This window comes from Hylaeus anthracinus, unplaced genomic scaffold, assembly GCF_026225885.1.
Source record: "Hylaeus anthracinus isolate JK02 unplaced genomic scaffold, UHH_iyHylAnth1.0_haploid 5, whole genome shotgun sequence".
Lineage (NCBI taxonomy): Eukaryota > Metazoa > Arthropoda > Insecta > Hymenoptera > Colletidae > Hylaeus > Hylaeus anthracinus.
The window spans coordinates 12,926,040-12,950,689 of NW_026535322.1; the positions used below are offsets into that span (position 1 = coordinate 12,926,040).

A 24,650-nucleotide genomic window follows, 5' to 3' on the forward strand; every position below is an offset into this window, starting at 1 on the left:
GCCGAAGCGAAGTTTCTCGAACGCGGCTCGTGCCATGCGAGGATCAGCTAATATATAAGCCCGTGGACACGCCCCACGGCGTTCTTTATTCCGCTGTCAATACGTTCTCATCGTGGTCATTACCGAAATCTTGTAGTCGCGGACAGGTTAACTTCACGCGTTGTTGTTACCTACGAAAGTCCGACATATAATCGGTTAAGATCACATCGAACCTTTATCGTCAATCGAACACGCACTCAGCGTCGCACTTTGGTCGTCAAATACTAAATTATTGTAGTCACGGATAGAGTAATCGTACACGCGCCGCGTCGTTACCGAGGAAAGTCCGTTGTTAATTAGTAGAGACCCGTGTCGCGAGTGATAGTTGCCGACAAACAGATCCTTGCAACAGCACAGCCCTGGGACCACAATAGATAGCTGGTACAACCAAACTGTAAGGCCGACAAGCGGTAACGTACCTACATAATTGTATACTTGATTTCCCAAAACCGATATTGTAATATAAACTCGTTATTTTGTAACAATACATATTTATATGCTAAACCTTGAAAACAATCATTGCAATCCCGAATTGCTCTTTCCCGTAGCGAATACAGTTAAGGTGAGCTTTAGCTCTTTAACTGAAGACAAGAATCCCTAAAGAAAGTCCCAAACCTAGTTAGGACGTAACAATAATACAACTCATACTATGATTTAGTGATTTTTGTTCAAGTACATTGTAGTATGCTTTGCTGGCTGGTCCCAAAATGTTACAATGATGGATTAACGACAGGTATAAGTTACCTGCGTTCCGCTTCGTATTACAGGACAACGCGCGTAAAGAGGTAAGTACTGTTTCAGCTTAACGATTGCAGGAGCTGTTTGTGAATGTAATACCTTTCTCCACGAATCTTTATTGTTCGAGAGTCGTTTTAAATTTTAGTTAAGTTTTATTTTACGTGTCGATTGGTAAACGTGGGGTAGCTCTGAAAAGAACTTTTGAGAAACTGACGATGAGATATTCCCACATGAAATATATTTGGGAGCCCTGAAAAGGGCTGGTTGTATTACAGTGCTGTGAAAGTTCGAACGTTGTACAGTTAGATTAAGAATCAATCGCTATAATCTTCACAATAGTGATAATTTTCGAAAAAGTGTTTGAAGCAGAAGTGTTTTTGCACCAGGAACATTTTAAACAAACTACATCGTCACAAGAATAGCAAATCATCGTATTTAAGGACGTAATCCCCAGGCGAGGTCTGTAAAGTCAGGGAATGGTCAAGCCGTGCCCCCACTGATAGCCTGATAGCCGTGAATTGCCCTAACGATTCACGCAGATCCAGACTCGACCGCGAAGAATCGCCTATGTTTTTTTACTGGCAGTCATTATCGCCTCTCCTCGTTCCATCGGGCTGATTCTATCCAGAACACCCTTCGCAACTAGTGTCCGTCAATTTAACTAACGTTAAATGATTGGAATCTCAAACGTTAACTCCACTTTCGTTCGAACTTGACTCGATTTAAAACTGCGGGTAGTTTTCGATATGTACGTTATTCACGTCGATCGTTGACTGAATGAATGTGTCTCCTGGTCGAAGAGTCACTCAGGTCATTCTAGACCCCCCCCCCCCACTTCGGTGTTTTAGAAAAATAGGGGAGGAGTGTCTCGGTGGGTATAAGAAGTTTGAAGGTCCAACAAACGGCAAAAATTTCCTTCAGATGGGACCAACGTCCGAGTGGTCCCCTTGTTCGAATCGTAGTTGAGTGCATCCTTCGGAATTCTGACAAAGAGTTGACGACACTTCGGTTATTGAGGTCGAAACGGCAATTAAATATTCTAAAAACCATTAAATGCAAAAAGACTCGAACCACCTTAATCCTCAACAGTAACCTTTCCTCGCGCGCATGCCATAAACGTACCAACAAAATTTCTACGTTTTATGTTCCTTGCGACAGAACAACAACTTCTAATAACAATCACAGCAACTGTATACTGTACAACGAACACCCACAAAACTACATAGTTGAAATTAAGCATCAACTTCTGATATAGTTTCAATATGATTGAAGTACTGACGCTTGTATCGCCACTGTAATCATTGTAACCAAACAGAAACATTTACAAAGTTCATTTTCCGAAGACGGAAGGTATGAGAGATGTAGGACTTTCCTTTAACAGATTAGTAACATGAAGCTCTACGATAATGTTGGAACAATTGGCAGTAAAAGATCGCTTCGACAACATTTTTGTATCTTAAGCAACAATTACGAACATTTGAGGATAGGCAGAAATCGATAATAAGAAGAATCCTTTCTAGAGCTACCCCACGTTTATAAATCGAAACTGAAAATAAAACTTAATTAATACGTTTTAAAATGACTCTCGAGCAATAAAGATTCGTGGAGAAAGGTATTACATTCACAAACAGGCCCTGCAATCGTTAAGCTGAAACCGTACTTACCTCTTTACGCGCGCTGCCCTGTAATACGGAGCGGAACGCAGGTAACTTATACCTGTCGTTAATCCATCATTGTAACATTTTGGGACCAGCCAAGTAAAGCATACTACAATATACTTGAACAAAAATTACTGAATCATAGTATGAGTTGTATTATATTTGATCTGGCACTTCGTATGGCATGAAGTATGGAAAAAATGATAAATATAAAATATTTTTTTACTGACATAACATAAAATTCCAATTTATCCGTATTTTGTACATAGATGTGTAGTTTCTTTGTGCAAATGGAGAAGCAAAAAAAGATAACATTTAACGAGAAAAATAAAATATTTTTTTAAACATATTATCTAAACAAATGGGAATTTTGAAAATCTATTTACACCATCAAAATCGTCGTTCAAAAACATAAATTTCATCAATTTACGGCAAGCCTGTATCTCTAATGGTTTCCGAGATATTCAACAACGTATGTTCTGCACCCACAACTTTGAGGGTTGATTTCAACCCCTTAAAGTGGATAATAGCAGCTAAAAAAAATATGTGTCGAATGAATTTATGAGAACTACAAACCCACCAAGTTTCATCAAGATTGATCATTTACACTTCGGTATGGTCCCTTGTTAGAATTTCCAGTATTAACCACCCCGCAGTCAAAGGGTAAATCGATAATTGCAGCGTTGCATGTATCATATCCTCCATAAAATTGCTCAAACAGATCCTGTTTAATGTTAATTTTTTTACATTTATTTTTAAATGAAAAATATCAAGTATTTTGGTGAAACTGATAGACGTCCTGCACTTTGAACCGATGGAACTACGTTTATGTACATACTGCATTATGCTCAAAATTCTCATAGAAAAAAATAGAAAAATGTAGGTATTGATTTGATTCTTCGAGTTCTTTGAAGTTCAAATTTTATGATATTTTGTACTAACGATCTACCTTTACTCACCAAACTCGCGTGTGGCGAAAAGCGAGTAGAAGGTCTAAACAATAGCATAATTCTTGTTGAAATTGAAGGATGTAGAATTCATAGATGCGAAATTCTGCAATGGTTGGCATAATTCTCGTCTATTATACTCCTAAGCGGGTAGCAGAGCTCCGAGAGGAGATCAATCTCTATCTACCGAAGCTTTCTAACCACTTACCAAGCTCTTACGGTGTATTTCCTGATGCTAATGGGACTTTCATGAGCATCGATTCCGACGTATCAGTAGGAGCTATTCCCCCGCTGTATCTTTTCACATGTAAAAGGATTTGTACCGTTGTTTATCGAGCAGAATTCGCCTAGCCAGCACTCAGATGGTAATAAACAGAGTGAATATTCAGCCCGTTTCTTGATTTATGATGCTATATTTATGGACGTCATCCAGATTTACTGCAAATGCGGGACATGACGCCATGGCCCGAAAAGGAAATCAATTTTCCAAATGTGTTTGTGCGTGTATATCTTCGCTATTAGAAAAAGTAATAACACGTAATACCTCAATCCAAAGGATTTATGTTTGTTACTTTGATATCAGAGATGGGCAAAATGTCAAAATCTAAACGTTGGAACAACTGACCATAAATGCAAACATCGCGGAGAAATTTATTTCTAACGGTTTGTTTATTTTTACTTAACTGAACATTTATGCAGATAAGTTTTTATTCGTTCGATGGAATATATGATTTCATTTTTTAATCTAGAATATTTAAATAGTAATTTTTGTTAGATACGTAATAAAATAATATATGTTTGTTTTGAATTTGTTATTTGAAATTTTTATCTCGATAAGAATTTTGTCTAATTCTATTCGGCACATAAGTTTTATTTGGTATATTTATGTAATATTACTCTTATTATTATTATTTTATAATTTGGCCATAGTAAATTGATAAATATTTCTAATAACTCCTACAATAAAATTGTATTTGTATTAGAATACACACATTATATGGGGGTATCAATATAAAAATAAATGTTGCTATTGAGCTGGATAAGGAGAATTTAAAATACTTCAATCTAAAATATAGATATTAATAAATTCGTAGCGCATTGTATAATTTTTTTCAATAAATTTCATCTAATGGAAGAAATTAGCCAAAAACGAGTTTTAAAATGTTTGCTCTCTAAAACACGCTTAGTAAAAATTCAAACTTGAAACTTGGCTAAAAATTTGTTAATATTGATTATTAAAACACAAATGAAACAAAAAATAGATTCGTATAATTATCATACGTTTAAGAACATACATTTCATACATTTATTTATCATACATAAAAGAAAAATATTTTTTTATAAATAATAATTAGTGTCAAAGTTGAAGTAGTTAATTTTATACAATTTGTATCATTGTTTCTTCTTCCTCTACTTTGGCAAGGTCCTGGTCATAAATATTACAATTTATTTGCAGAACACAAAATCAAATATTTAATGAGTAACAGTTTATTGCTTGGATCGATAACTTATTTTATACTTAACGCATTCTTTACTTAGTGACATAGCATTCTTATTTTGCAACGATTCATGCAACTCATCGCATACAAGTTAGACGTCTTCAGGTTAGATGGCTCCTATGTCGCATCGCGACAGTAACGCTATCGACCGATTAAGTCGATACCTTTTTTTTATCTTGTTTGTAAAATATAAAAAGAAATACGCAAAAAAATTTGGTTATATAAAATTCATTTAGATTTTTGTACAATAAACCATTGCTCGAATCACTGAAATTGTTTAATTCCTTGTCACATATACTTAAGTATAATAAATTAATTACGCATAATTCCATGATAGCAATCAATTAATATGATCCTGTGATAATATGTATAATTTATCGATAACATACTTAGTATGCTTCGATAAAAGCTATCTTTTTCTAATGCTTAGGTGTTGAAAAATAAAACAAATTTTAATTTATTGAATAAAAAGTACAATAAAATGAATCTGAATTGTCTTAAAAAACAAATAGAATTTAGACTACATTCAAATAATTTTACACTATTAACGTGAAATCACTAAGTATAATTTATTTATTGTATCTACATTACTTTAAAAGAATCACCGTTAAATTTCGCCATTAGATATTTTGCATGTCTCTTTTTTCTTACTTTTGTTTTTCTGTCTGCAATTTCTTGATTTAGAATGCTTATATTCATAATTGTCTTTTCTTAATAGTTAATGGTTTTTTTCGTAGTCAATACATACTGCATACTTTTACTTCTTAAGAATGAACCTCCGAATCATCATCTTCCACAAACTGAGTAAAATACTAAAATTCCTGATATTATTAAAACGTCAGCTACCTTTCAACACAAACATATATTACATTGTATCTAAAACTCTAATTCATCGATTTATGTTAAAAGGATATATCTTTTGTATAGAAAGAAAATAATACTTAGAATTGGAAACTACAATACAAAATTTTACAATAACTCGAAAACAATAGACAACTAATCAACACAATAAAACAAATAAATTTGCATTGCACATGTCTGACTATCACAAAATTCCGACTAGCTGGTACTTCTATAGATCAATTTCTACATAATTAATCTTGAACATTTTCTGGTAGTATTTAACAAATCAGATTTATTCGTATTATCACAGGCTTACCAGTGAGACGAACTTAGTCGAGTCTTCCATTTATTGAGAATGTTTAACAAGATAAAAAGAACAAGATCCGCTGATAAAAAGTTAGAGACTATGAATGATTTTTGTGTCCAGGATTCTCAATCAGAGGGAGAAGACAGCGCTGTACAAAGTTCCGCCGCTACAGAAGACTCGTCCAATGTAGGGGAACAAAATGAAGAATTAGTTTCTTTGACTAATACTTCAAACAAAATAAAAAATCGAAAGGAATTTGTACCTTTTCAACAAGTACTTCGAGAGAAAGTAACGATAACGCAGGATTCTAGAGTAGACAAAATTTATGAAATACTACAAAACATTATTTGGAAACGAATTCCTAGAGACGCGACTATTCTATTATATTTGGCGAATATATTGGCATGAAGCATAGGAGTTGTAATTAATGAAAGAAGTTGAATTAATACAAAGTATTATTGGATATTCGATCTCTAATATTTTGTTTAAATTCGAGATGTAGAAATTCACAATATTCTCTGTTGTATCCACTCTATCATCATCTTTGACTTCGTCACAATGGAGGTTGGAAATTCGATACAAATTTTCTTCGATTAGCTTACAAAGTGAACATTAAGGCACATAATATTCAGCTATATAAGCGAATGCAGTAGACTTCCGTATAACGCGCATTTTTATAACTGATATTAATATTACTGATTTCATATAATCCATATCAGCAATTTCTCGTACAATGCACATTTCGTACAATTCATTCCCCGCATTTAAAACACTAAATTTGTAAGCGAAACTAATTCAACAAATGAAAATGAGTACTAAAAATGAAGAGGTTGGAACGCAATTTTGAATGACTCGAACAGTGTCTAACGATTCAAATTACGAAAGAATTTGTCAGTTTTTTAAATTCATCATAAAAATTTGATTATACAAATAAATTTGTATAATCATTTTTTTTAAATTAAATTTCATTGAAATAAAACAGATTTTTTACGTACACTAATAATAGTATTTGAGTTAACAGTGTATACACATATGTCACTTTTTTTTAGTATACTATTTGATAAAAGATAGAAAATAAAATTTGGCAATAATCATTCCAAACATGTTACTTTAGATTTTTTATACGCGTTATACGAAGAAAGTCTCGTATTCATACATCGTGTAACGCATTAACTGCATTATACGGGAGTCTACTGTACACTGACATTGTATGTAAATAATTCTACAGGTTTTTAAGTCGCAATTTTTGTAATTTTGTATTTTTAACTTATATAGTTTACTTTCTTCATTTTATGAAATAAATTTAAATCAGAGAAAACTTGTAATTTACTTACCTTTCCGTACCTAATTAGGCAGGCTTTCTATAATCGCTGAATAAATTCTTTATACAATGTTTGTTATTAGTGATCTTGACATTTTTAAACCGATTCTAACAGTATTATATTTTGTTCTTTCCTTTTTGTTGATAATAATACTTATTATATCCACCTCTAACATTAGTAAATAAATTTCTATATAAACTATAATTAGAAATACATGAATCTAAAGGCACAGAATTAATTTCTATACCTAAAATATATAATTAAACAGTTATAACAATTGTAAATGTGGAGCGAATTGATTTGACTTTGAAACGCCTCATAGACCAGTCAGACGAACCGATCGTTGCTCCTTAAAGTCGATCGAACGAACGGTGAACGAATCGGTGATCGTGTCGTGCCCGGTCGGCGTTCACGACGTTCGTTCCTATTTCGTTTGTGCCAACTGACGTTGATTTAACGTTGCGCGGTGTAACTTTGTAGAGTGGTTTCTTTTATCTTAGTACGAGTTGCTAGCGTCGTTGCTGGGCCTTTAGGGTCTGTGCCGTAGAATCGTCCATTGTTCCGATCGAACAAATAGCTTCCCGACGCCACGTGATCCATTCAGCTTTAGCCTAGTTCGGTCGAATGGACCCAAGGTTCCCTCTGTGGCGCGACACGAATGGGAATTGCTTACCAGTCTTACCACGCTCGTGGAAGACCAGCGATGCGAAATGTAGCCACAGGTTAAAATCGACTAGCAATTGCCGGGGAATCGGACCCGTGAAATTGGGACCGTCGCATTTGTTCCTACCCACCGTCGCCCGTGCCTCCAATTTTCCCGTCTCTGTCTCGAACCCTCGCCCGGCCGAGTTTGATTCTCACTTTTGAATCGAGTTGGACGCGACCGATGATCCAAGAAATTAGAGGCAACCGATGGGCGACTCTTTGACACGGCTCAGAATGGGAACGCTGGTTCTGAACTTTGTCGGGGTGGTATTTCTGAAATTGCCGTACCGCCGGAATTGGTCTGATAGCTTAACGATTCGACGGCACCGTCGCTTCCGTCCGTGTCGCCACGGTTTTTGGATAGAAATTCCTCGTCAAAGGGTCTCTCGAATGTGTTGGTTTTCCTCGTAGACCCTTGCTACGACGATTCGCTGCCGATACACGTTGGCAATGTATAATTATCGGGTTGTTCAGGAAGTTCGTGTCGATGTTTAACAAAAATTCAAAGGCAACGTATTTGAATTAAGATATTTATTTTTTAAATTCATATTTTTACGCCGGAGTGTCGCACAACAGTGCCGAACACTATTTTCTTTAATAACAATAATTCAAAACATTATGTCTTTTAATAACAATAACTCGATATATTTATTTGTAATAGTAACTTAAAGGGTTAGTCGCAGTCAGGAAAATGAAAACGTACATTTTCTTGAGTGGTTTTTTTTGTAAGGTATTAAATAATAATTTTTCTGAATGAAATGTAAATATATTACAAAGTATGTCTTAAAAAACTATAAAAGAATTTTTCAAATACTTTGGGAATAAATGTCAAACACTTTTTTTCACAGTTTTAATGGGAAGTATCCCTAAAAATGAACTTGCATCTTTATCTACGCATTTATCTTCTCAGTCTACAGGTTTCTGTATTTCCCTGTTTTATTAGAAAACGAATAATATCTTGAAATTATTATAGACTGTTCGGTGAAATTGTTACAGACATGGCGTCAGGGTCAATATTAAAGAAAATTTGATTACACTTTCAAATACTTTGTGAATAAATGTCAAACATTTTTTTTTATACTTTTAATGGGAAGTTTCCTTTAAAATGAACTTGCATCTTTATCTACGCATTCGTCTTCTCAGTCTACAGGTTTCTGTATTTCCCTGTTTTATTAGAAAACGAATAATATCTTGAAATTATTATAGACTGGTCTGTGAAATTGTTACAGACGTGGCGTGTTATTAGAGTTCATGTGAAGCTATTCGTAGGTGATTGATTATTTCCGTGTAAAAGGTACGAAATCAATTAAAGTCAGAAGTGAGCTTCCGGAAGTCGCGGGTTGGGAGTGAACGATGCCTGTTGAAGAATATCCTGGGAAACATAGGGTGGTAGGGATCAAGCGAGACTGGTCTCTAAGGCCCCAGTCACGCGAAGGTTTAATCTCAGACGATAAACTGGCCCGTCGTTTCGTGAGCTGTATACTTGTGTCACTTTCTGCTGCATCCCTCGTTCCATCAACCAAAGCTATAGCTAACTTGTCTACTTACCACTAGGACTTTCTATACTTACCTTAAATGATCACACGAACATGGGAAGTTCGCGAATATGGAAATTCAAAAATTTTGAAAAATTGTGTGCAAATAGAAATGTTTATCCGTGACATCAAATTATTTCTGTCGGTGCAGAAGTACAGATCGAAGGGGTGAAATCAACCCTCGAAGATATGTAAATTTTTTGTCGTGATACCATTCTTAGAAAAAATTTACATAACCGTTGAATTTTCTTTTACACTTTTTATATACAAAGTGATTCACGGAAAATATACCGGAACACCCGATTATATAGGGTGAGTCATTTAAAACAGGCCATCTGAATAATTCGTTTACTTTTAGCGATAGAGAAAAAAGTGTCGAACGATAGGTGTTTGATTTTGAGGGAAACGTAACGTGGTGACGATAACTTTTTTATAGATGGAAGCGTAGAGGAAATATGAAAGTCGACCATTTTTTTTTTTACACATTCCGATAGAGCGTTTCAAGACGAATTCATGGACCTATAACTGAAGGTCATTGAAGGTTACACAGGTTAACTGTAATGGAAAATAAATTGTTTCATGGCACTCTTCAACTACGTGTATGTCATTCTATTTAAAAAAAAAACAGAGTCTAAAAAGTTATTGGCGCCACGTTACATGCTTCTCGAAATCAAACAACTCTTGTTCGATATTTCTTTTTCTATCGCTAAAAGTAAATGAATTATTCAGGTGGCCTCTTTCAAATACCTCACCCTGTGTAGTATCTGTTGAGTTTGAAAATTCGAAAAATGTTACGGAAAGGATTCAGATGGTTTTATGGGGTGGACATAGTCATCGTATTTTTATTATCATTATTATTGATATTGCTAAAATATTATTATTGATATTATCATTATTATTGATATTGCTAAAAATATATATGTAATTGAATTAATTTTGTATACTCTAATATTATTTTATTTATTGTGACTCTGCTTATAAAATGAATCTGTACATTGTAACAAAGATTTGACTTTTATGGTTTTTTTTTTTTTATGGAAAAAAGGCCTCGAATGCAAAGGGTTAATATTGTCTGGAGTACAATACAACATTTCTTGCCAATTCTACTTATGGAGTTATGGAGTTCTTAGGTTTCACGCAGCAAATCTACAGTACCTACTGTTTCTTTACGTTTAATTTCTTTGGATTTCGAAGTGTCAATAAAATAATTGTTGACAAGGTAAATGTGATCTTATACTCAAATCTAGATGGCTTAGAATTCATAGTAATAGAATGAAACATCTCGAGTTGCTGACAAATACCAGAAAAAAGGTCCTCGAGTGCAAAGGATTAAAAACTAATTAAAGCACGTCAAGGTGCGAAATCTCTGAGACGCGATGAATGGTCGACGTCTTCGTTCGAGCGAAGCCATCGCATCGAGTACTCGGTTGTCGTAGTTGCGGTAAATTCACTATCAGAATCATGCCGGCTTAATAAACCACTGTATCTTTCGCTGTTTCTCCCTCTTTTCTTCAGCCGTCCTTCCCTTTTCATTTCGCTGTCGTTAAGGTAACCTATTTGAAGATGGCCGGGGGTAGGTAGAACGGGGCGCGTTTAATTCCCGCGGAATGCCCCGTCGTTTGTCACATCACCTGACGTTTCCTAAGACGCCAGAAATGTAACCCGCGAAAATAATGAAACCCTTATTTCATTTCTTTTCGCCGTGTCTCGGTCCCGCTGTCCCGTTTCATTTCGTCGGCGAGGATCGTGGCAGCGCGACCGGCAATATATCGGGTGGCTTCCAAGCTTTTGAAATCAGAGTTGCCGTCGTTCGAATAACGAGGTCTGGTATGACTAAAGAATACGGTGCTCTCGATCATTCATCGTCCGGGCTTTATACTTGTGTAGTTGTTTATTGAATCAGGTGCTTCTTGGTAACGCTAGATTTACGCACGTACAGGGTGGTCCACGTACCTTACTCACCTCGATCAAGTTCTAACATATGGATTTTATAAAGAAATATTATATACAAAGGTTATTATAAAATAGTTAGTTAGTATATTTTATTGCCATGTATATTGTATACATTTATCGATTTTTACATATATATTATTATATTTATATCCCCTTTTCCTTATCTAGTAATTTTATAATCTAGAATCTTTGGTTATCTTGTTTCTATAAAATATTTTTAAAGCACTTTTGTATGCAACATTTTTAATAAAGTATAAAATGCATATCTTTTCCACGAGGTAATAAAAATGACCAGGTTACGTGGACTATTTTATTTTGAATACTTATTTTTACAGAAACCCGTACTAAAATTATAATTATTCATTAATATTTAACCGTATTTTTAAATGATTAAAGTTAACAAAAAGGGTTGAAAGAATTCAATCGTCTACCATTTTGTGTGTTTTTTTTTTGTTTTTGTATAGACGATAGTGACAAAACTATATTTGAATGATCTGTTTGATTTTTTGCTTTCGAATGATCTCACGTCAAGTTATCGTGTCTACCATGGAAAAACAACAACAAATTTCAAATGGCCATATCAATGAAAAAAATTATTGAAATTTATTCCAACCACTGTAAAATTATTAGCGGTCACGTCTATGTTTACAATTTCATTACAATTTATCTTATATATTATATTTTTTCCAAAACTTTTTTTTGGAAGAATTCGTTTGTGTTAATATAAATTAATGGTGTATTATTTGGAAGTTTCAACTCTATTCAATCCTGTTCTATTTCTCGACATTCTGCAATTACTATGAAGCAGTCTGTCTTTGTGTGATCAATTTTTAATCTTATTAGTGTTATTTGCCATGTTGATAAAATCTCAATTCCAGTTTTCCTTCGTTGTTTTTTTAACTAAATTTTTTACCTGTGTAAATGTGAGTGTGCGCTTTACTCTTATTTTAGTTTTCAAAAATATTAAGAAAAATGTCTATAAAGATTCTGAGCAGACTTTTGAATCTGTAATTCGTAGCAATATAAATAATGTGTTTACTTCAGGAGAAGGTTATCAAGATTAACTATAAATGGATGTACGTAATATAGGTAACGTAGGTTTAGTACTGGAACAAGTTTGTGTGCGGTTCCTAGAGGCATGAAAAGCCATATAGTCTTGTTATTCGATTGGATGGGCTCATGGTCGTCACTCATCTCCAAAAAATTGTCGTTTTATCGTCGTTTTATAGCCGCTTTTCGTCCGATATGCCGGAGATTGGTTCTTCCTTTGGACCAAAAGATATACCCAGTCACAAGGAGAGGCAAAGAGGTTATGGCCATTCTTATTGAAACTGTCCGCTTGCCCAGTTTGGCAGTTTCGAGAGGACTATACTACGAACAGATGAATATTTTGCGTTTAAAGGGCATCGTCTTTTGGCATGTTTATGCTAATTTCATTTGCAACTGCATTGATAGTGGGATGTAAAGGAATATTAAATTTGTTTTTATATACAGAGCAATAATGGATTAAAAAACAACGTCACCATCAGTATACCGTTTAAAAAAAGTGAAAGTTTTTAAATATTTTATTCTACAGAATTTCATTTGTTGGATAATGTCACTATCAGAAGCTAGATGCTCGTGAGTGTTTGGTGATTTCGTATGTATGACGTTATAGTTTGAATAATAGAAAACAGTTGAATAATTCGTTCTTATTTCGATGGATAGGGACAATTCAATCTTACATTTTAATTTTCTACTTTTTCTTATTATTTATTTTCTCATCGTACATTTTTTATATATAGAGTAATTTTTGTTATTAAACATTAACATCGTGTCATGTAATAATTTAATACATGCTTGTATCAGGCCATACTATTGGACTTTCTGGAATTTTAATTTTCAATTTCGAACAAAGCTGATATTAATATCGTATCATATTTTTGTTCTTTTATTTTGTAACTTTATAATTCACGTGGAACGTGCAACGTTCATATTAAAATGTGTTGACATGTATAAAATGAGTAAAGGTATATATATATATGCGTATTTTTTATACTTTGCATTTTTCGTAGTATTTCTTTCCCTCTCTTATTTTTCCTTATCAACCGTCTTTGCATTCATTTTTTCTGTTTCGTTTGTTCAAACCTTGTTCTGTTTCCTCGATGTGATAACGCACTACTTCCAGATAAGAGTTTTGTCTGATAGTCATCCAACGCAAGCTGCTTAAAGTTTTATTTTTATTAATATGTGTACTTTCCACGGTATTTGCGTTTGCTTCTATGCTTCCATTTCACAAATTATTTTTTACTACGCAAAAATCCTGAAATAAAACTGATTTTTGTAATATCAGCAATATTTTCTTCGTATTATATACCGTGTATTCAAAATTAACTAAAAATTGATGAATTTTGAATCAATGAACTACTGTAATTGGGAATAGAATATTGTAAATTTATTTATTCTATAGAACCTCATTCAGAGTTTTTATTGAACAATTGGAAGTTTTCGTTTCTATTTTTGATATTCTCATCAATTTTTACAACATAATTCTTATTTTGTGGTAGTAATTTAATATCCAACAATTCGTGTTATTTTGTATTATTTATAATTACACTCTAATTATTCAAATAGTTTTCTAATTGTTTCAATATTTATTTAAAATGATGAATTAAGGCTGTTTCAAAATATTTAAAGCTAAGAATACACACTTAAGTTTGGGAAATGTATTGTAAACATATTTAATAGATTCAAGGATCTATGGAATATTTAATGTCTATTGCTATTTAAACAGTTTTGACGATTACAAAAATTGGTAACATCATATAATATATTTATTTATATTAATTATAATATATTTTATGTATCATATAATAGTCATAATCATATAGTCTTTATTTATATGATTTTATTTTGTTTATTTCAGGTAAGATAATCATATTTAACATTCAGAAACTGGATTAAATTAACTGAAAGTCAGCGAAGGATTGGTGAGTTCTTATATTTGTTAATTTAGTATTTCATGTACATACTTTGTGTAGTAAGAAATGATAGTCTTACAATTTTTTTTTACTATAACTTTTTTAACAACAGAAAGCGTACAACACTTAAAATCGCCTTTCATAAACGTTACTAACAAACATTTAACACGTAAAAGAGAGTTTAAGATATGAAATTTATAGTATTAAAGTAAATTTTTTATTATTTATTTTTCATTCACATTTAATTTTGTTAGTTCTTCAGTGAAAAGCACTGTTATCCATATATGGGTGACGTAGCGATCAATGTGTTGAATAAACTACTATTTTCAATTGTTACTATTGTTGTTATTGTTACTTTGAAAATTTATTGCGACAAATAGATCATTTTATTTTCATAGTCACACATACGGTTTGGAATAGAATAGACTATCCATCTTTTACTATTCGAAATTTAGATATATGAAGGTATACGAATACTTTCAGAAATAATATTCGTACTGAATAAACTGAAAGTAACTACTACACTTCAAAATAAAGTCCCCCTATTTTCAGTACAAAAACTTTAACATTTTAACTGCTAGACAAATATTCTTGAAAATTTCTGCTGGATTTAAGTATTATTTAAACTATTGTAAACTACAATATATAATCAACAATTTATCGTGGTATTTATTTTCGTAACTTCATCGAAATTCACGAATTTCATTTAAATTCATTTCCTTGATGCTTGACTTTCACATTTAATTATTTTAGTTCTTCGATGAGAAGCACTGTTGTCCATATGAATAAATTGCTATTTTCAAATGCTACTATTGTTACTTTAAAGATTTATTGCGACAAATAGATCATTTTATTTTCAGTCACACATACGGTTTGCAATAGAATAGACTACCCATCTTTTACTACTCGCAATAATATTTCACCCAATTCGGATCGTGCACACGTACGGCATTTTGTGCTTTTACAAAGTGGCCATAAACTTCCTTGGCATCGAATGCGTCAGAGTAAATCTCCTGTCCCGCTTTATTTTCTCCGAGGTTTACAAATATCCCGAAAGCGATCGAGCTCGAAATTCGTGGTCGATCGGGACCCAACATTTTTTCACCTTTTCAGAGAGTAACGATAGAACGGTCGATGCAGCGCGAAGTTAAACCCAGTAGGTAAAGGTTAATTCTGGACTATAAAGACAATGAAGCTGTCGCATCATTAAGGCGTTAGGTTTGAATAACGATCGAACGCGGCGATGCGGTGCGGCCCTAATTCGGTAACTCAATCTTTGTCAAGTAAATCAATTTAGCAGACGATGGGGCCACATCAGTTTGCCGATCCATTGCATCGCAGCATCCCTTTTACCCTTTTGTTCGTTTACCCTTCCCTTTCCTCTCCTGCTGGCCACGGTTTGGTCAGCTCCGTTGAATTTCACTGGACATTAACGCTGGCAATCCTCGTCTAATCAGAGTCTGACTATCACGGTCACCCCGGAATCGTCCAACTTCCTCTTTGTACTCTCGTAATCCCAACCCGTGTCATTATGTCTCGATTCTGATTTCCGGGAAATTTAATAACTTCGCCCCGGTGACGCAGACTTGGCGTGAATTAGATCCGCGTGAAATCCATTTGCGAATCGAACTCGTCGATAACACTACTCGACGGCTGAATCCCGGAATCCCCATCCCGGACATAAACAGGCGTTCTTTATAGATTTTGACGTGGTCCATCCATATCTGAAATTAGAATTTGTCGTTTAAACCATTTTATTTCTACAGAAATTATCGTTTTCGAAACGAGCATCATGTGTTCCTTGCAGCAATTCATTTCCTGATTTAGAAACCCTCTTGTGGTTAGAATTATTACTTGAAACGGCGTTCGAGTTATAAAAGTGGAAGTCAGGAATTTCTATCATACTCTACTGCAGCAGAAATAATTCGATAGTTACAAATTTATAGTCATATAAATATTTTAAATTAATTTTTGTCAATGATGGGCAATCGTAATTTGAGGTAAATAAATTTATTAAATCATTTTTAAATAGTTTACTTTATTAAAATGGTTTGTAAAAGATGTTGTCTTAATAAAATACATACAATTAACTAATCGTTTTATATTATAAAGTTACATTCTATAAAATAAAAAAATAAATTTAAGAATACATAATCAGTGAACCTAATGATTAATATCAAAATAATTGTACAGTAAAATAAATCTTTATATTTTATTTTTTTCAAGTCGAATATAAAAATAAAGATGATGTTTGGTATCAGTCATAACATTTAATATTAATCGTATAATTAATTGAATTTTATACTTTGCAGTACCTAAAGTAAAAATATATAATAATAAAATAAAGAAATAATTCAATTTTAAATTGATTTCAACTTCCACAATGAAATCTTCTGAATAAAATTTGCATAAAAATAGAAAACCGCTCAATCTACATAAACATAAAATTACAATTATTTCTTTTCTTTTTAAATATATCATAGTCGTCATTGATTCAGAACATCTTAACTATTATTTAAACAATGAATCAAATTAAGCGTATATAAAAGTACCAACGCTGTACAACTTAAATTTAAAATTCAATTCGGGAATTTATTATCATAAACCCTTCTATTCAATTTGATTTGGCCCGAATGGAAGTGACACCACGAGTTATCGAGCATCGGGTGTTACTAACCTTGACGGTGCCACTGGTTGCAGCTTACTTTTTCAGAGGTAAGAGCATCGTTCGGATGACTGAGAATCTTAGAGAAGTAAAATGGCTGCATGAATATAAGGCGCGGCTCGTTCGTTTTTCTCGCCAACCTGTTAACTCCGCTCGAGATGAATCCATAAAGCACCTTCAGACAGAGGCTGCTGAGTGAAGCTGACGCGCGCGGGGGTTATTCCTGGTGATTTACGACATTTAAAATTAACGACGAGCCTCGAATGGCAAGAAACGGTGCAGCTCTAGCATCCTCTGTAATTGTCGGCGTCATTCGCGCAGCCTACAGGCCTTTCGAGTGTCTGCATCCTTTGCTGAAAATAAATAAATGGCAATACTTCGTTCGTACAGAAGTGGCTTGTAACTACGCGGCTTTTCAAAAGACTACAATTAGGAGAGGCATTTAAATTTTAAGCGTGAAAATCTTTGAATGAACCTCGAAATAATAGAGATGTAATTATAATTAGCGAGACGATTGTGAGTTGGAAGGGGAGGGGAAGGAGGGGAGAGGAGTATATATTTTACGTAATATATTTGAATCATTAGTGAACGAATCCTGATAAAAAATCACATGTAAAGTCAAATTTCAAAGGAATTCTATTTTATATCTAATATATAATGTAAAATGTATGTAAACAAAAAATATATCTATATATTGTGAAAAAATATGTTTTATAGTTGCTGATTATATATATTATATTATTATATATATAAATACATATATTTTTATTATACATTTTACATTATATATTACATATAAAATATACGTTTCATATTACATATATAATGTTAAATGTATGTAAAAATATATATATATTTATATATCGTGGAAAAATATGTTTTATAGTTGTTGTTTGGAATATGAAGCACAATAATATAAAGTTATTATTGAATAAAGAAGTCAATTTTTAAATTAAAATTAAATATAAACAACATAAGGTTCCTTTGTTCACGAGTAGGATTAGATCATTGGTTATATAATTTCAATTCTCTAAGAATGGGGAAAGAAACATTCTATTGACAAATTGTCTACTTTATATATAATATAGTGCTGTCATTACATTCTACAAAAATTAATAATTTTACGAAAATTCAAAAGCGAAAAATGCAATAGACAAAAAGAGTCAGAAAAGAATGACGGCAATATTTACGTAACACATTAATGAGAGGAATAGCAAAAACTCTTTTCTAGGGAAAATATGTAGATTACCTTCTTAGAATGAAATGTATTGTTTGCCAAGGATATTAATATCACACTATTTCACAAATACATTTTAAATTCAGTTCGATGCGAGACCATATTCTATAAATATTCACATTTCCGTTGCAACTGTGCCACCATTGTAGTTCACTATTGCCGAGCGAGCATTGATAAACGATCACGGAGAGAGAAATGATTGCGAAGAAATTGAATACGATACACGTGGTTTTACACGCGCAGATTACGCCTCTCCTCTTTCTTTTTATTTCACGTACACGCGATACAATGCAGAGCTCTTTCAAGGGAACGTAGTTGGAGATCGTTAATCAGCAGAGAGTCAATAATTAACTCCAACGCTTCATTGAATACACCCCTACATATTACCCTTTTATTAAATTAACGATTGATGTATTTTACTCCGGGCGGTGCTCTCGAGCACAAGGGATGATAGATTAAGCCGTGCCTTATCCACTAAAATACGAAGCGAAGGCACGGTAGGAAAGGGTTTTCGAAACACGATATTATCGAGAAAGTATCGATTCAACTATCGAAGCTAGCTGGAGCTACATTGTCGAATGTTCCATGAAGGAAGCGTTGGATAGGAAGAAGCTGGGGATGATCGATGAGCGAGGAACGATCGTCATGAACCATGTGAAGTTAAACGAAACGCGAGTACCCTTCGAGCAATTACACTAGTTAACTCGGGCAAAAGCGTTAGCCCAATAAGCCCGTTGATTGTCTCGAGTTATCCTGGACTGCTCCCGCAGGACGTCGGGGACCGGCTTATCAATTTTTATGGCCTGGCCAGTGCAGCAGTAATACCTGGCGACCTGATACGGTTGTGTAACAGTTCCGCCAATAGCAAAGTCTCCCCTTTGAACCGTATTCAGAACCGAATGGCACAAAGCGGAATGGTCCTGGCAAAATGCTTCTTTGGTCGCAATGGATATGGAGCGTTTGGATTATTATGGTTTTTCGTAAATTCTCGCGTAGCTTGTCCGTTAGGTTAACACCCGAGAGCGAAGACAACGACGTCGGACATGCATTCCACCGACCAGAGCTGTAAATTCTTAATTTCAAAAGATTACTTGACCAAGTAATTGAATAATTGCCATTACAATTACTCTATCGCATGTAATGGTATTTCTAAGTACTTAACTACTACCAGTAATCCCATGCATTACTTAATAATTACTTCTAATGGCCCAGAAAGCAATTAAAAGGCGTCTCAAATCTAAAGTAGTCAAAAATACCTAGAAGTAATTGCAGTGACATGGACAGTAATTGTTAAAAGTAATGATTACTGTCTTCCAATTATTTGTAATTACGTCGAATTACTTTTTGCCACCGAAAAGTAATTAGAAATCAGTAAACATTACTTTTAACAATTACTGTCCATGTAACTGCACTTACTTGAAAGTAATTAAAAAAGTAGTTATAATTACTTTTTAATTACTTTTAGGTATACTTAACTACTTTAGATTTGAGACGCCTTTTAATTACTATCTGGACAGTTATAAGTAATTATTAAAAAGTAATTGAATTACTCAGTAATTAAGAATAAGGTATTGCATAATAACTAAAAAAAAAAGTAATAAACAATTACTTAAATAATTGCTTTCTAATTCCAAAGTAATTGTTCCAAATTGTAATAAATCCCAAAATAATCATTACTTTCCAGCTCTGCCACCGACACATGACAATCCAAAATTGTGCCACTTTTCGCGAGAAGTGTGGGGAAACTATTTGTCATTGCAATTGCGACGAAATTTTAGCTTTCTTTTTTGTTAGAGTAAATCCAAACTATTTACGTGTATTCTTTTTCAACGAATAATTAAATTAAACAAAAGATTTAAGTTGTATGCACATTAGATGTAAATAGAAATTAATTTTGTCACTATATGCTCGATTTATATTGATAATTCTAGTTTATACAGATGGGGCATTCCATGCCAAATCGACCACTTTTAAACGTAAAATTTTAAAATTTTACATGTTATAGTAAACTGCTAAAAACCTATTCTTGATTTTTTCAAATTTTTTTACTCAACCTAAGAAAAGTTACGAATAAAAAAAAACTTTTTTTCAAATAGCTATAACTCTTTCAAAAATTGACCAAATCGAGCTCTCAGTTAAGGGTTAACAAAAATTTATGTAAGTTAATGCAAGCTTCACACGATGGCCCAATACTGTATAAATACATAAATCTCAATGATGTATCATCCGTAATAATGAAAATAATGTTTTCATCCATTACTTTATCCCTAAAATTATTTTATGTTATCCGCAAGAATTTCGTCAAATATTTCCAATATCATCTAAAATTCCTTATCCGCCCTAACGAAAACGTCCTCGACCACATAGAGTTAAACACGCATCTGTCATGCTTAAACTGTATGTAGCTATTGCCGCGAGAAATGTCACCAAATATCACGATATTCTGTACCAGTATCACGAGAATATTTCACTTCGCTCAGTACAAAAGACGAATATGGGGCGTAGTTGTGCTCAACGAGCGTACGAAATAAAAAAACGCGAATGCAAGGTAGTCGCCGGGGTGGGAAGTTTCAGTGTACACGATGGTTGCATGTATTGGTGATCTGGATGTTGTCTCACGCGCCATAAATTACTGCGTCGGGGCACGTAGAGAGGCGTTTCAGAAATTATTCAACTGTCTCTGCGGGATTGCCAGCAAAAATACAAAGGCATGATTTATATTCGATCGTGCTTCTTATGCATTGAATGTTTCTCATGCCGGGCACGCGCCGCGGAAGAAATGAAAAGAGCGTCCAGGACATGTTCGCTTCTTCGTTTCCATTCCCGCGCCCTTGCGATAGTGATTTTCAATACTCGATTGAGTCTGCGTGTTCCATGAGAAACGGTTAGCGCGACAAATGGACCGAACGAAAATCGCTGATTGTCTTTTTCGAACGTACAACGATACTCGGAAGTTACCTTTTTTCTGTATTCGTTGAGCTCGGTCGGGTTCTCAGGTAAATCAGGATGTTTGGTATTGGAAACTTAACAATGCGCGATTGCTTTTGTTCTTTCGTCTTGAATTGCTCTTGTCTGTAATTAAAAGGTAAAATTTTTGTTTTCATTCCTTTGAAAGTCTCATTGATTTGTAATGATAGAAAAATATTATCTTTAGACATGTTGGTAACACATTACGAGATTTTATTTAGGTATTTGATAAAGTTAATTCAATTTGACATAATTTATACAAATGTAGTATATGTGGATATATATATATATATATATATATACATACATACACACTACATTTGTATAAATTATATTTTTACTATAAATTATATTATATTCCAATATAAAATCATCTAAATTATAGACAACAAAATGTTCATTACACTGTAGTCAACTATCGAACAAAGAAGTATGGCCCTAAATAATTCCAAATTTAATATCAAAAGATATGATAAAGCGTGAAAGGATGATATGATACATTCCATGTGTCTTATAAACATCCTTCAATATTTTATATCTTCTACAATTTTTTATATATTTTGTTTCCCCTAATTTTGTTACAAATTCGTTCAATTTTATCCGTTCAAAATAAGGAAAATTATTTATCTGTAAACTTCGTGCGATCTCGTTAATCACCGTGTGCATCCACACGGAATGCGAAGAAACATATTTCCCGAAGTGTAAGCTGTTGAAAGAGCTGGAACAAGAGAAACGCGCACGCAAGATGCTAGATTACTAGGGAAGGTGCATCCTGGAAAGAGAGATAAATATATAATAGAAACACACCAGATTGCGGAAGAATATCCATCAGGAGGTCAGAGTGGCGTTATCCAAGTGGCTGCGTAACTTACATTCTGAGTTGTTGCATTTTATGAATCGTAATGCTCGTCGTTCCATAAAATTGTTCATCGTCTGGAAAGACAACAGCCAACCATATCCCGTTGCCATGCGCAGTACCTCATTATTTGTTTAAAGTGCACGACTTATCCTCTGCCTCTTTTCGACCATACGGAAACTGATGCAATTTGGTTTCTCGTGCATAGCGTATCCTGGAATATACGTGTATTTTGGATATCTACGAATACTCACTACCTATAATAATTATACTGCGGATTTGATGCATTTATAATAGACACTAATATATGTAGTAAATATATGCTAAACGTAACCAAAAAGTTGTGCATTTATGCAGAACAAAATAACAATATTATTATATTAATTGTAGAATATGTTCAACATACATTATTTATATTTTTTTTCTACATTTTCCATATTACTATAAGTCATAAAGGCACAAAATCCACAGTCTAGTAATAATTTCTTATATTTTTGAAAGTACGAAAATTGGAAGAAATGTTCATTGTCAAACTTTTGTAAACGTTCTTTAAATCCATAAAACGTTTTTCGAGATTTTTAACGTTTTTCTTCCTGAATAAAAAATAATAAGATTATTGAAATAAGTCCTGCAATACAGCCGCTTATAGTTTCGTCTTTAATTAAATATTTGTTGACAATTATTGCATTTATTTGGTATTTAAACAGTTTGTTTGCCACTTTTTAATTTACCATTCAATAGCCACTTTTAAATTTACAAAAATAAATAAATTAGATGCAAATACTTTACTACGTAATAGGCACTTCTGCATTCACCAATAGAATAATTGAAAATTGAACAATGAAACTTGTTGCTACGCACTTCAAAACACTTGGTACCATCAGAGTAAACCTTAATTAACGTACAGTACAGGTGCAACCTATTTAAAACATGAAAAGTAATATTCAGGTGTACCGAAACAATTACTAGGATGTGTTTGTTTCAGCAGCTATGAAAAGGTAAAATCCAAACCTTAGTTGAAGTCTGCACTTCTCGAACAATAAAAGAAAATTATTTTCAGGAAATTGTGCTACTCTCTGAAGTGTGTTCCGCCTTTGCATATTCATTTCACTTTATTTGTATGCCTGTATCTTATTTTTTTATTGCGCGATTTCAACGAGGAATTCTGCGAGAGAAAAGATTCGCTGATTACGTTTGTCTTTCAAGCGCTAGGAAGTTTCGGATTTTTTCTAAGAAGCAACGGCAGAAGGTTTATTCTTTTAGATTCCGTCTCCCAGCTCGTTTAATTAGTGAGATTGGACGTCAGAAGTTGAAGCTTCTTTATAACGGACAAAGGCGCGAGAGACCGAGCTCGTTAGTTTACGTTCATTCCGTCGTGTTATCGCCTCGAGTTTTGACATAAGGAAAATCTAATGACCTGAGCCATTCAAAGATCCTTCGATTTCTGGTGCGCCAAGAGTTTTCGAGTCGTTGCCATGGCATTGTTTATGGCAGTGTTTCTCAACCTTGTATAGATAAACGTATTGATGATGAGTCTAATATTTCTAGAGAAAACAATTAACAATATCGATTGCGACATAATATGGCTCATTACATTGTATTAAAAATTATCAAGAAAAAAACAAACATAGATCAGCTGAAAATAAAACAAACACAATTGCAGGATAAAAGGTCTGATGATAAATTTAAAATACAGTTAAAAATGAAATAAAATGGAAGAAAATTATTAGAATTTTTTCTTAAATATATATTTTTTTGTTCAAAATTTAATGATATTGATTTAATGGCATTATGGCTTTATGATAAATATAGAATACTTGAAATTTGATTCAATGCTTGGAAACCTTAAAATAAGTGGAAACAGCCAGTAATGGTCAGATGATTGAAGGCGTACTATCTAAATCTTTCAAAAGTAGATCAATCGTTTAAAATTGTTGACTTCAGGGTTATGTAATATTGAAGACGTAAATATATACATTATGAAGTATATATTGCAAAATTTCTATTGAAAAAAAAAAACAAAAACGTCATATGAGCCGATTTACTACACTTCTACGAGTGTTTTCTACGAGTGTTAATCTACAATCATCGGGTAAAAATTCCTTTTTTTATAAATGGCAACGTAATGCAGTGTAATTATTATATATTATACCAATGACATAAAATTTCCGACAAAAATTATAAAGTGATAGAAATATACTAGCATATAATGTGTTATATTTCTATAGTTACAAGTTTGTACTATATACATATATACACACAGAACTAAAGAATTGTATGTATTATAAACTAACACCAGAATAGTTTTGCAACAATGTTGTTAGTTTTTCGGATCAGCTGGAATATCAATCGGATAAGATCGTCCGGTATTCGAAGAGGAAACGGTGTATCCTATGACTCGTTACAGGCGTGACTGTTA

General features: G+C 33.3%; 1 protein-coding gene across 9 annotated transcripts in view; it reads left to right on the forward strand.

Annotated features, from left to right (window-relative positions):
- LOC128895376 (E3 ubiquitin-protein ligase MIB1) overlaps nt 1-24,650 on the forward strand; it is a 417,384-nt gene that overhangs the window by 51,364 nt on the left and 341,370 nt on the right. The window contains exon 9 of one of the 9 annotated variants that reach the window (XM_054157906.1): nt 6,152-7,342. The exons of the other annotated variants lie outside the window; for them this stretch is intronic. Coding sequence (XP_054013881.1) covers nt 6,152-6,439 — 288 coding nt within the window. The 3' untranslated portion in view covers nt 6,440-7,342. Of the gene's footprint in view, nt 1-6,151; nt 7,343-24,650 lie in introns of those variants that run through there. 9 annotated transcript variants of the gene reach the window in all.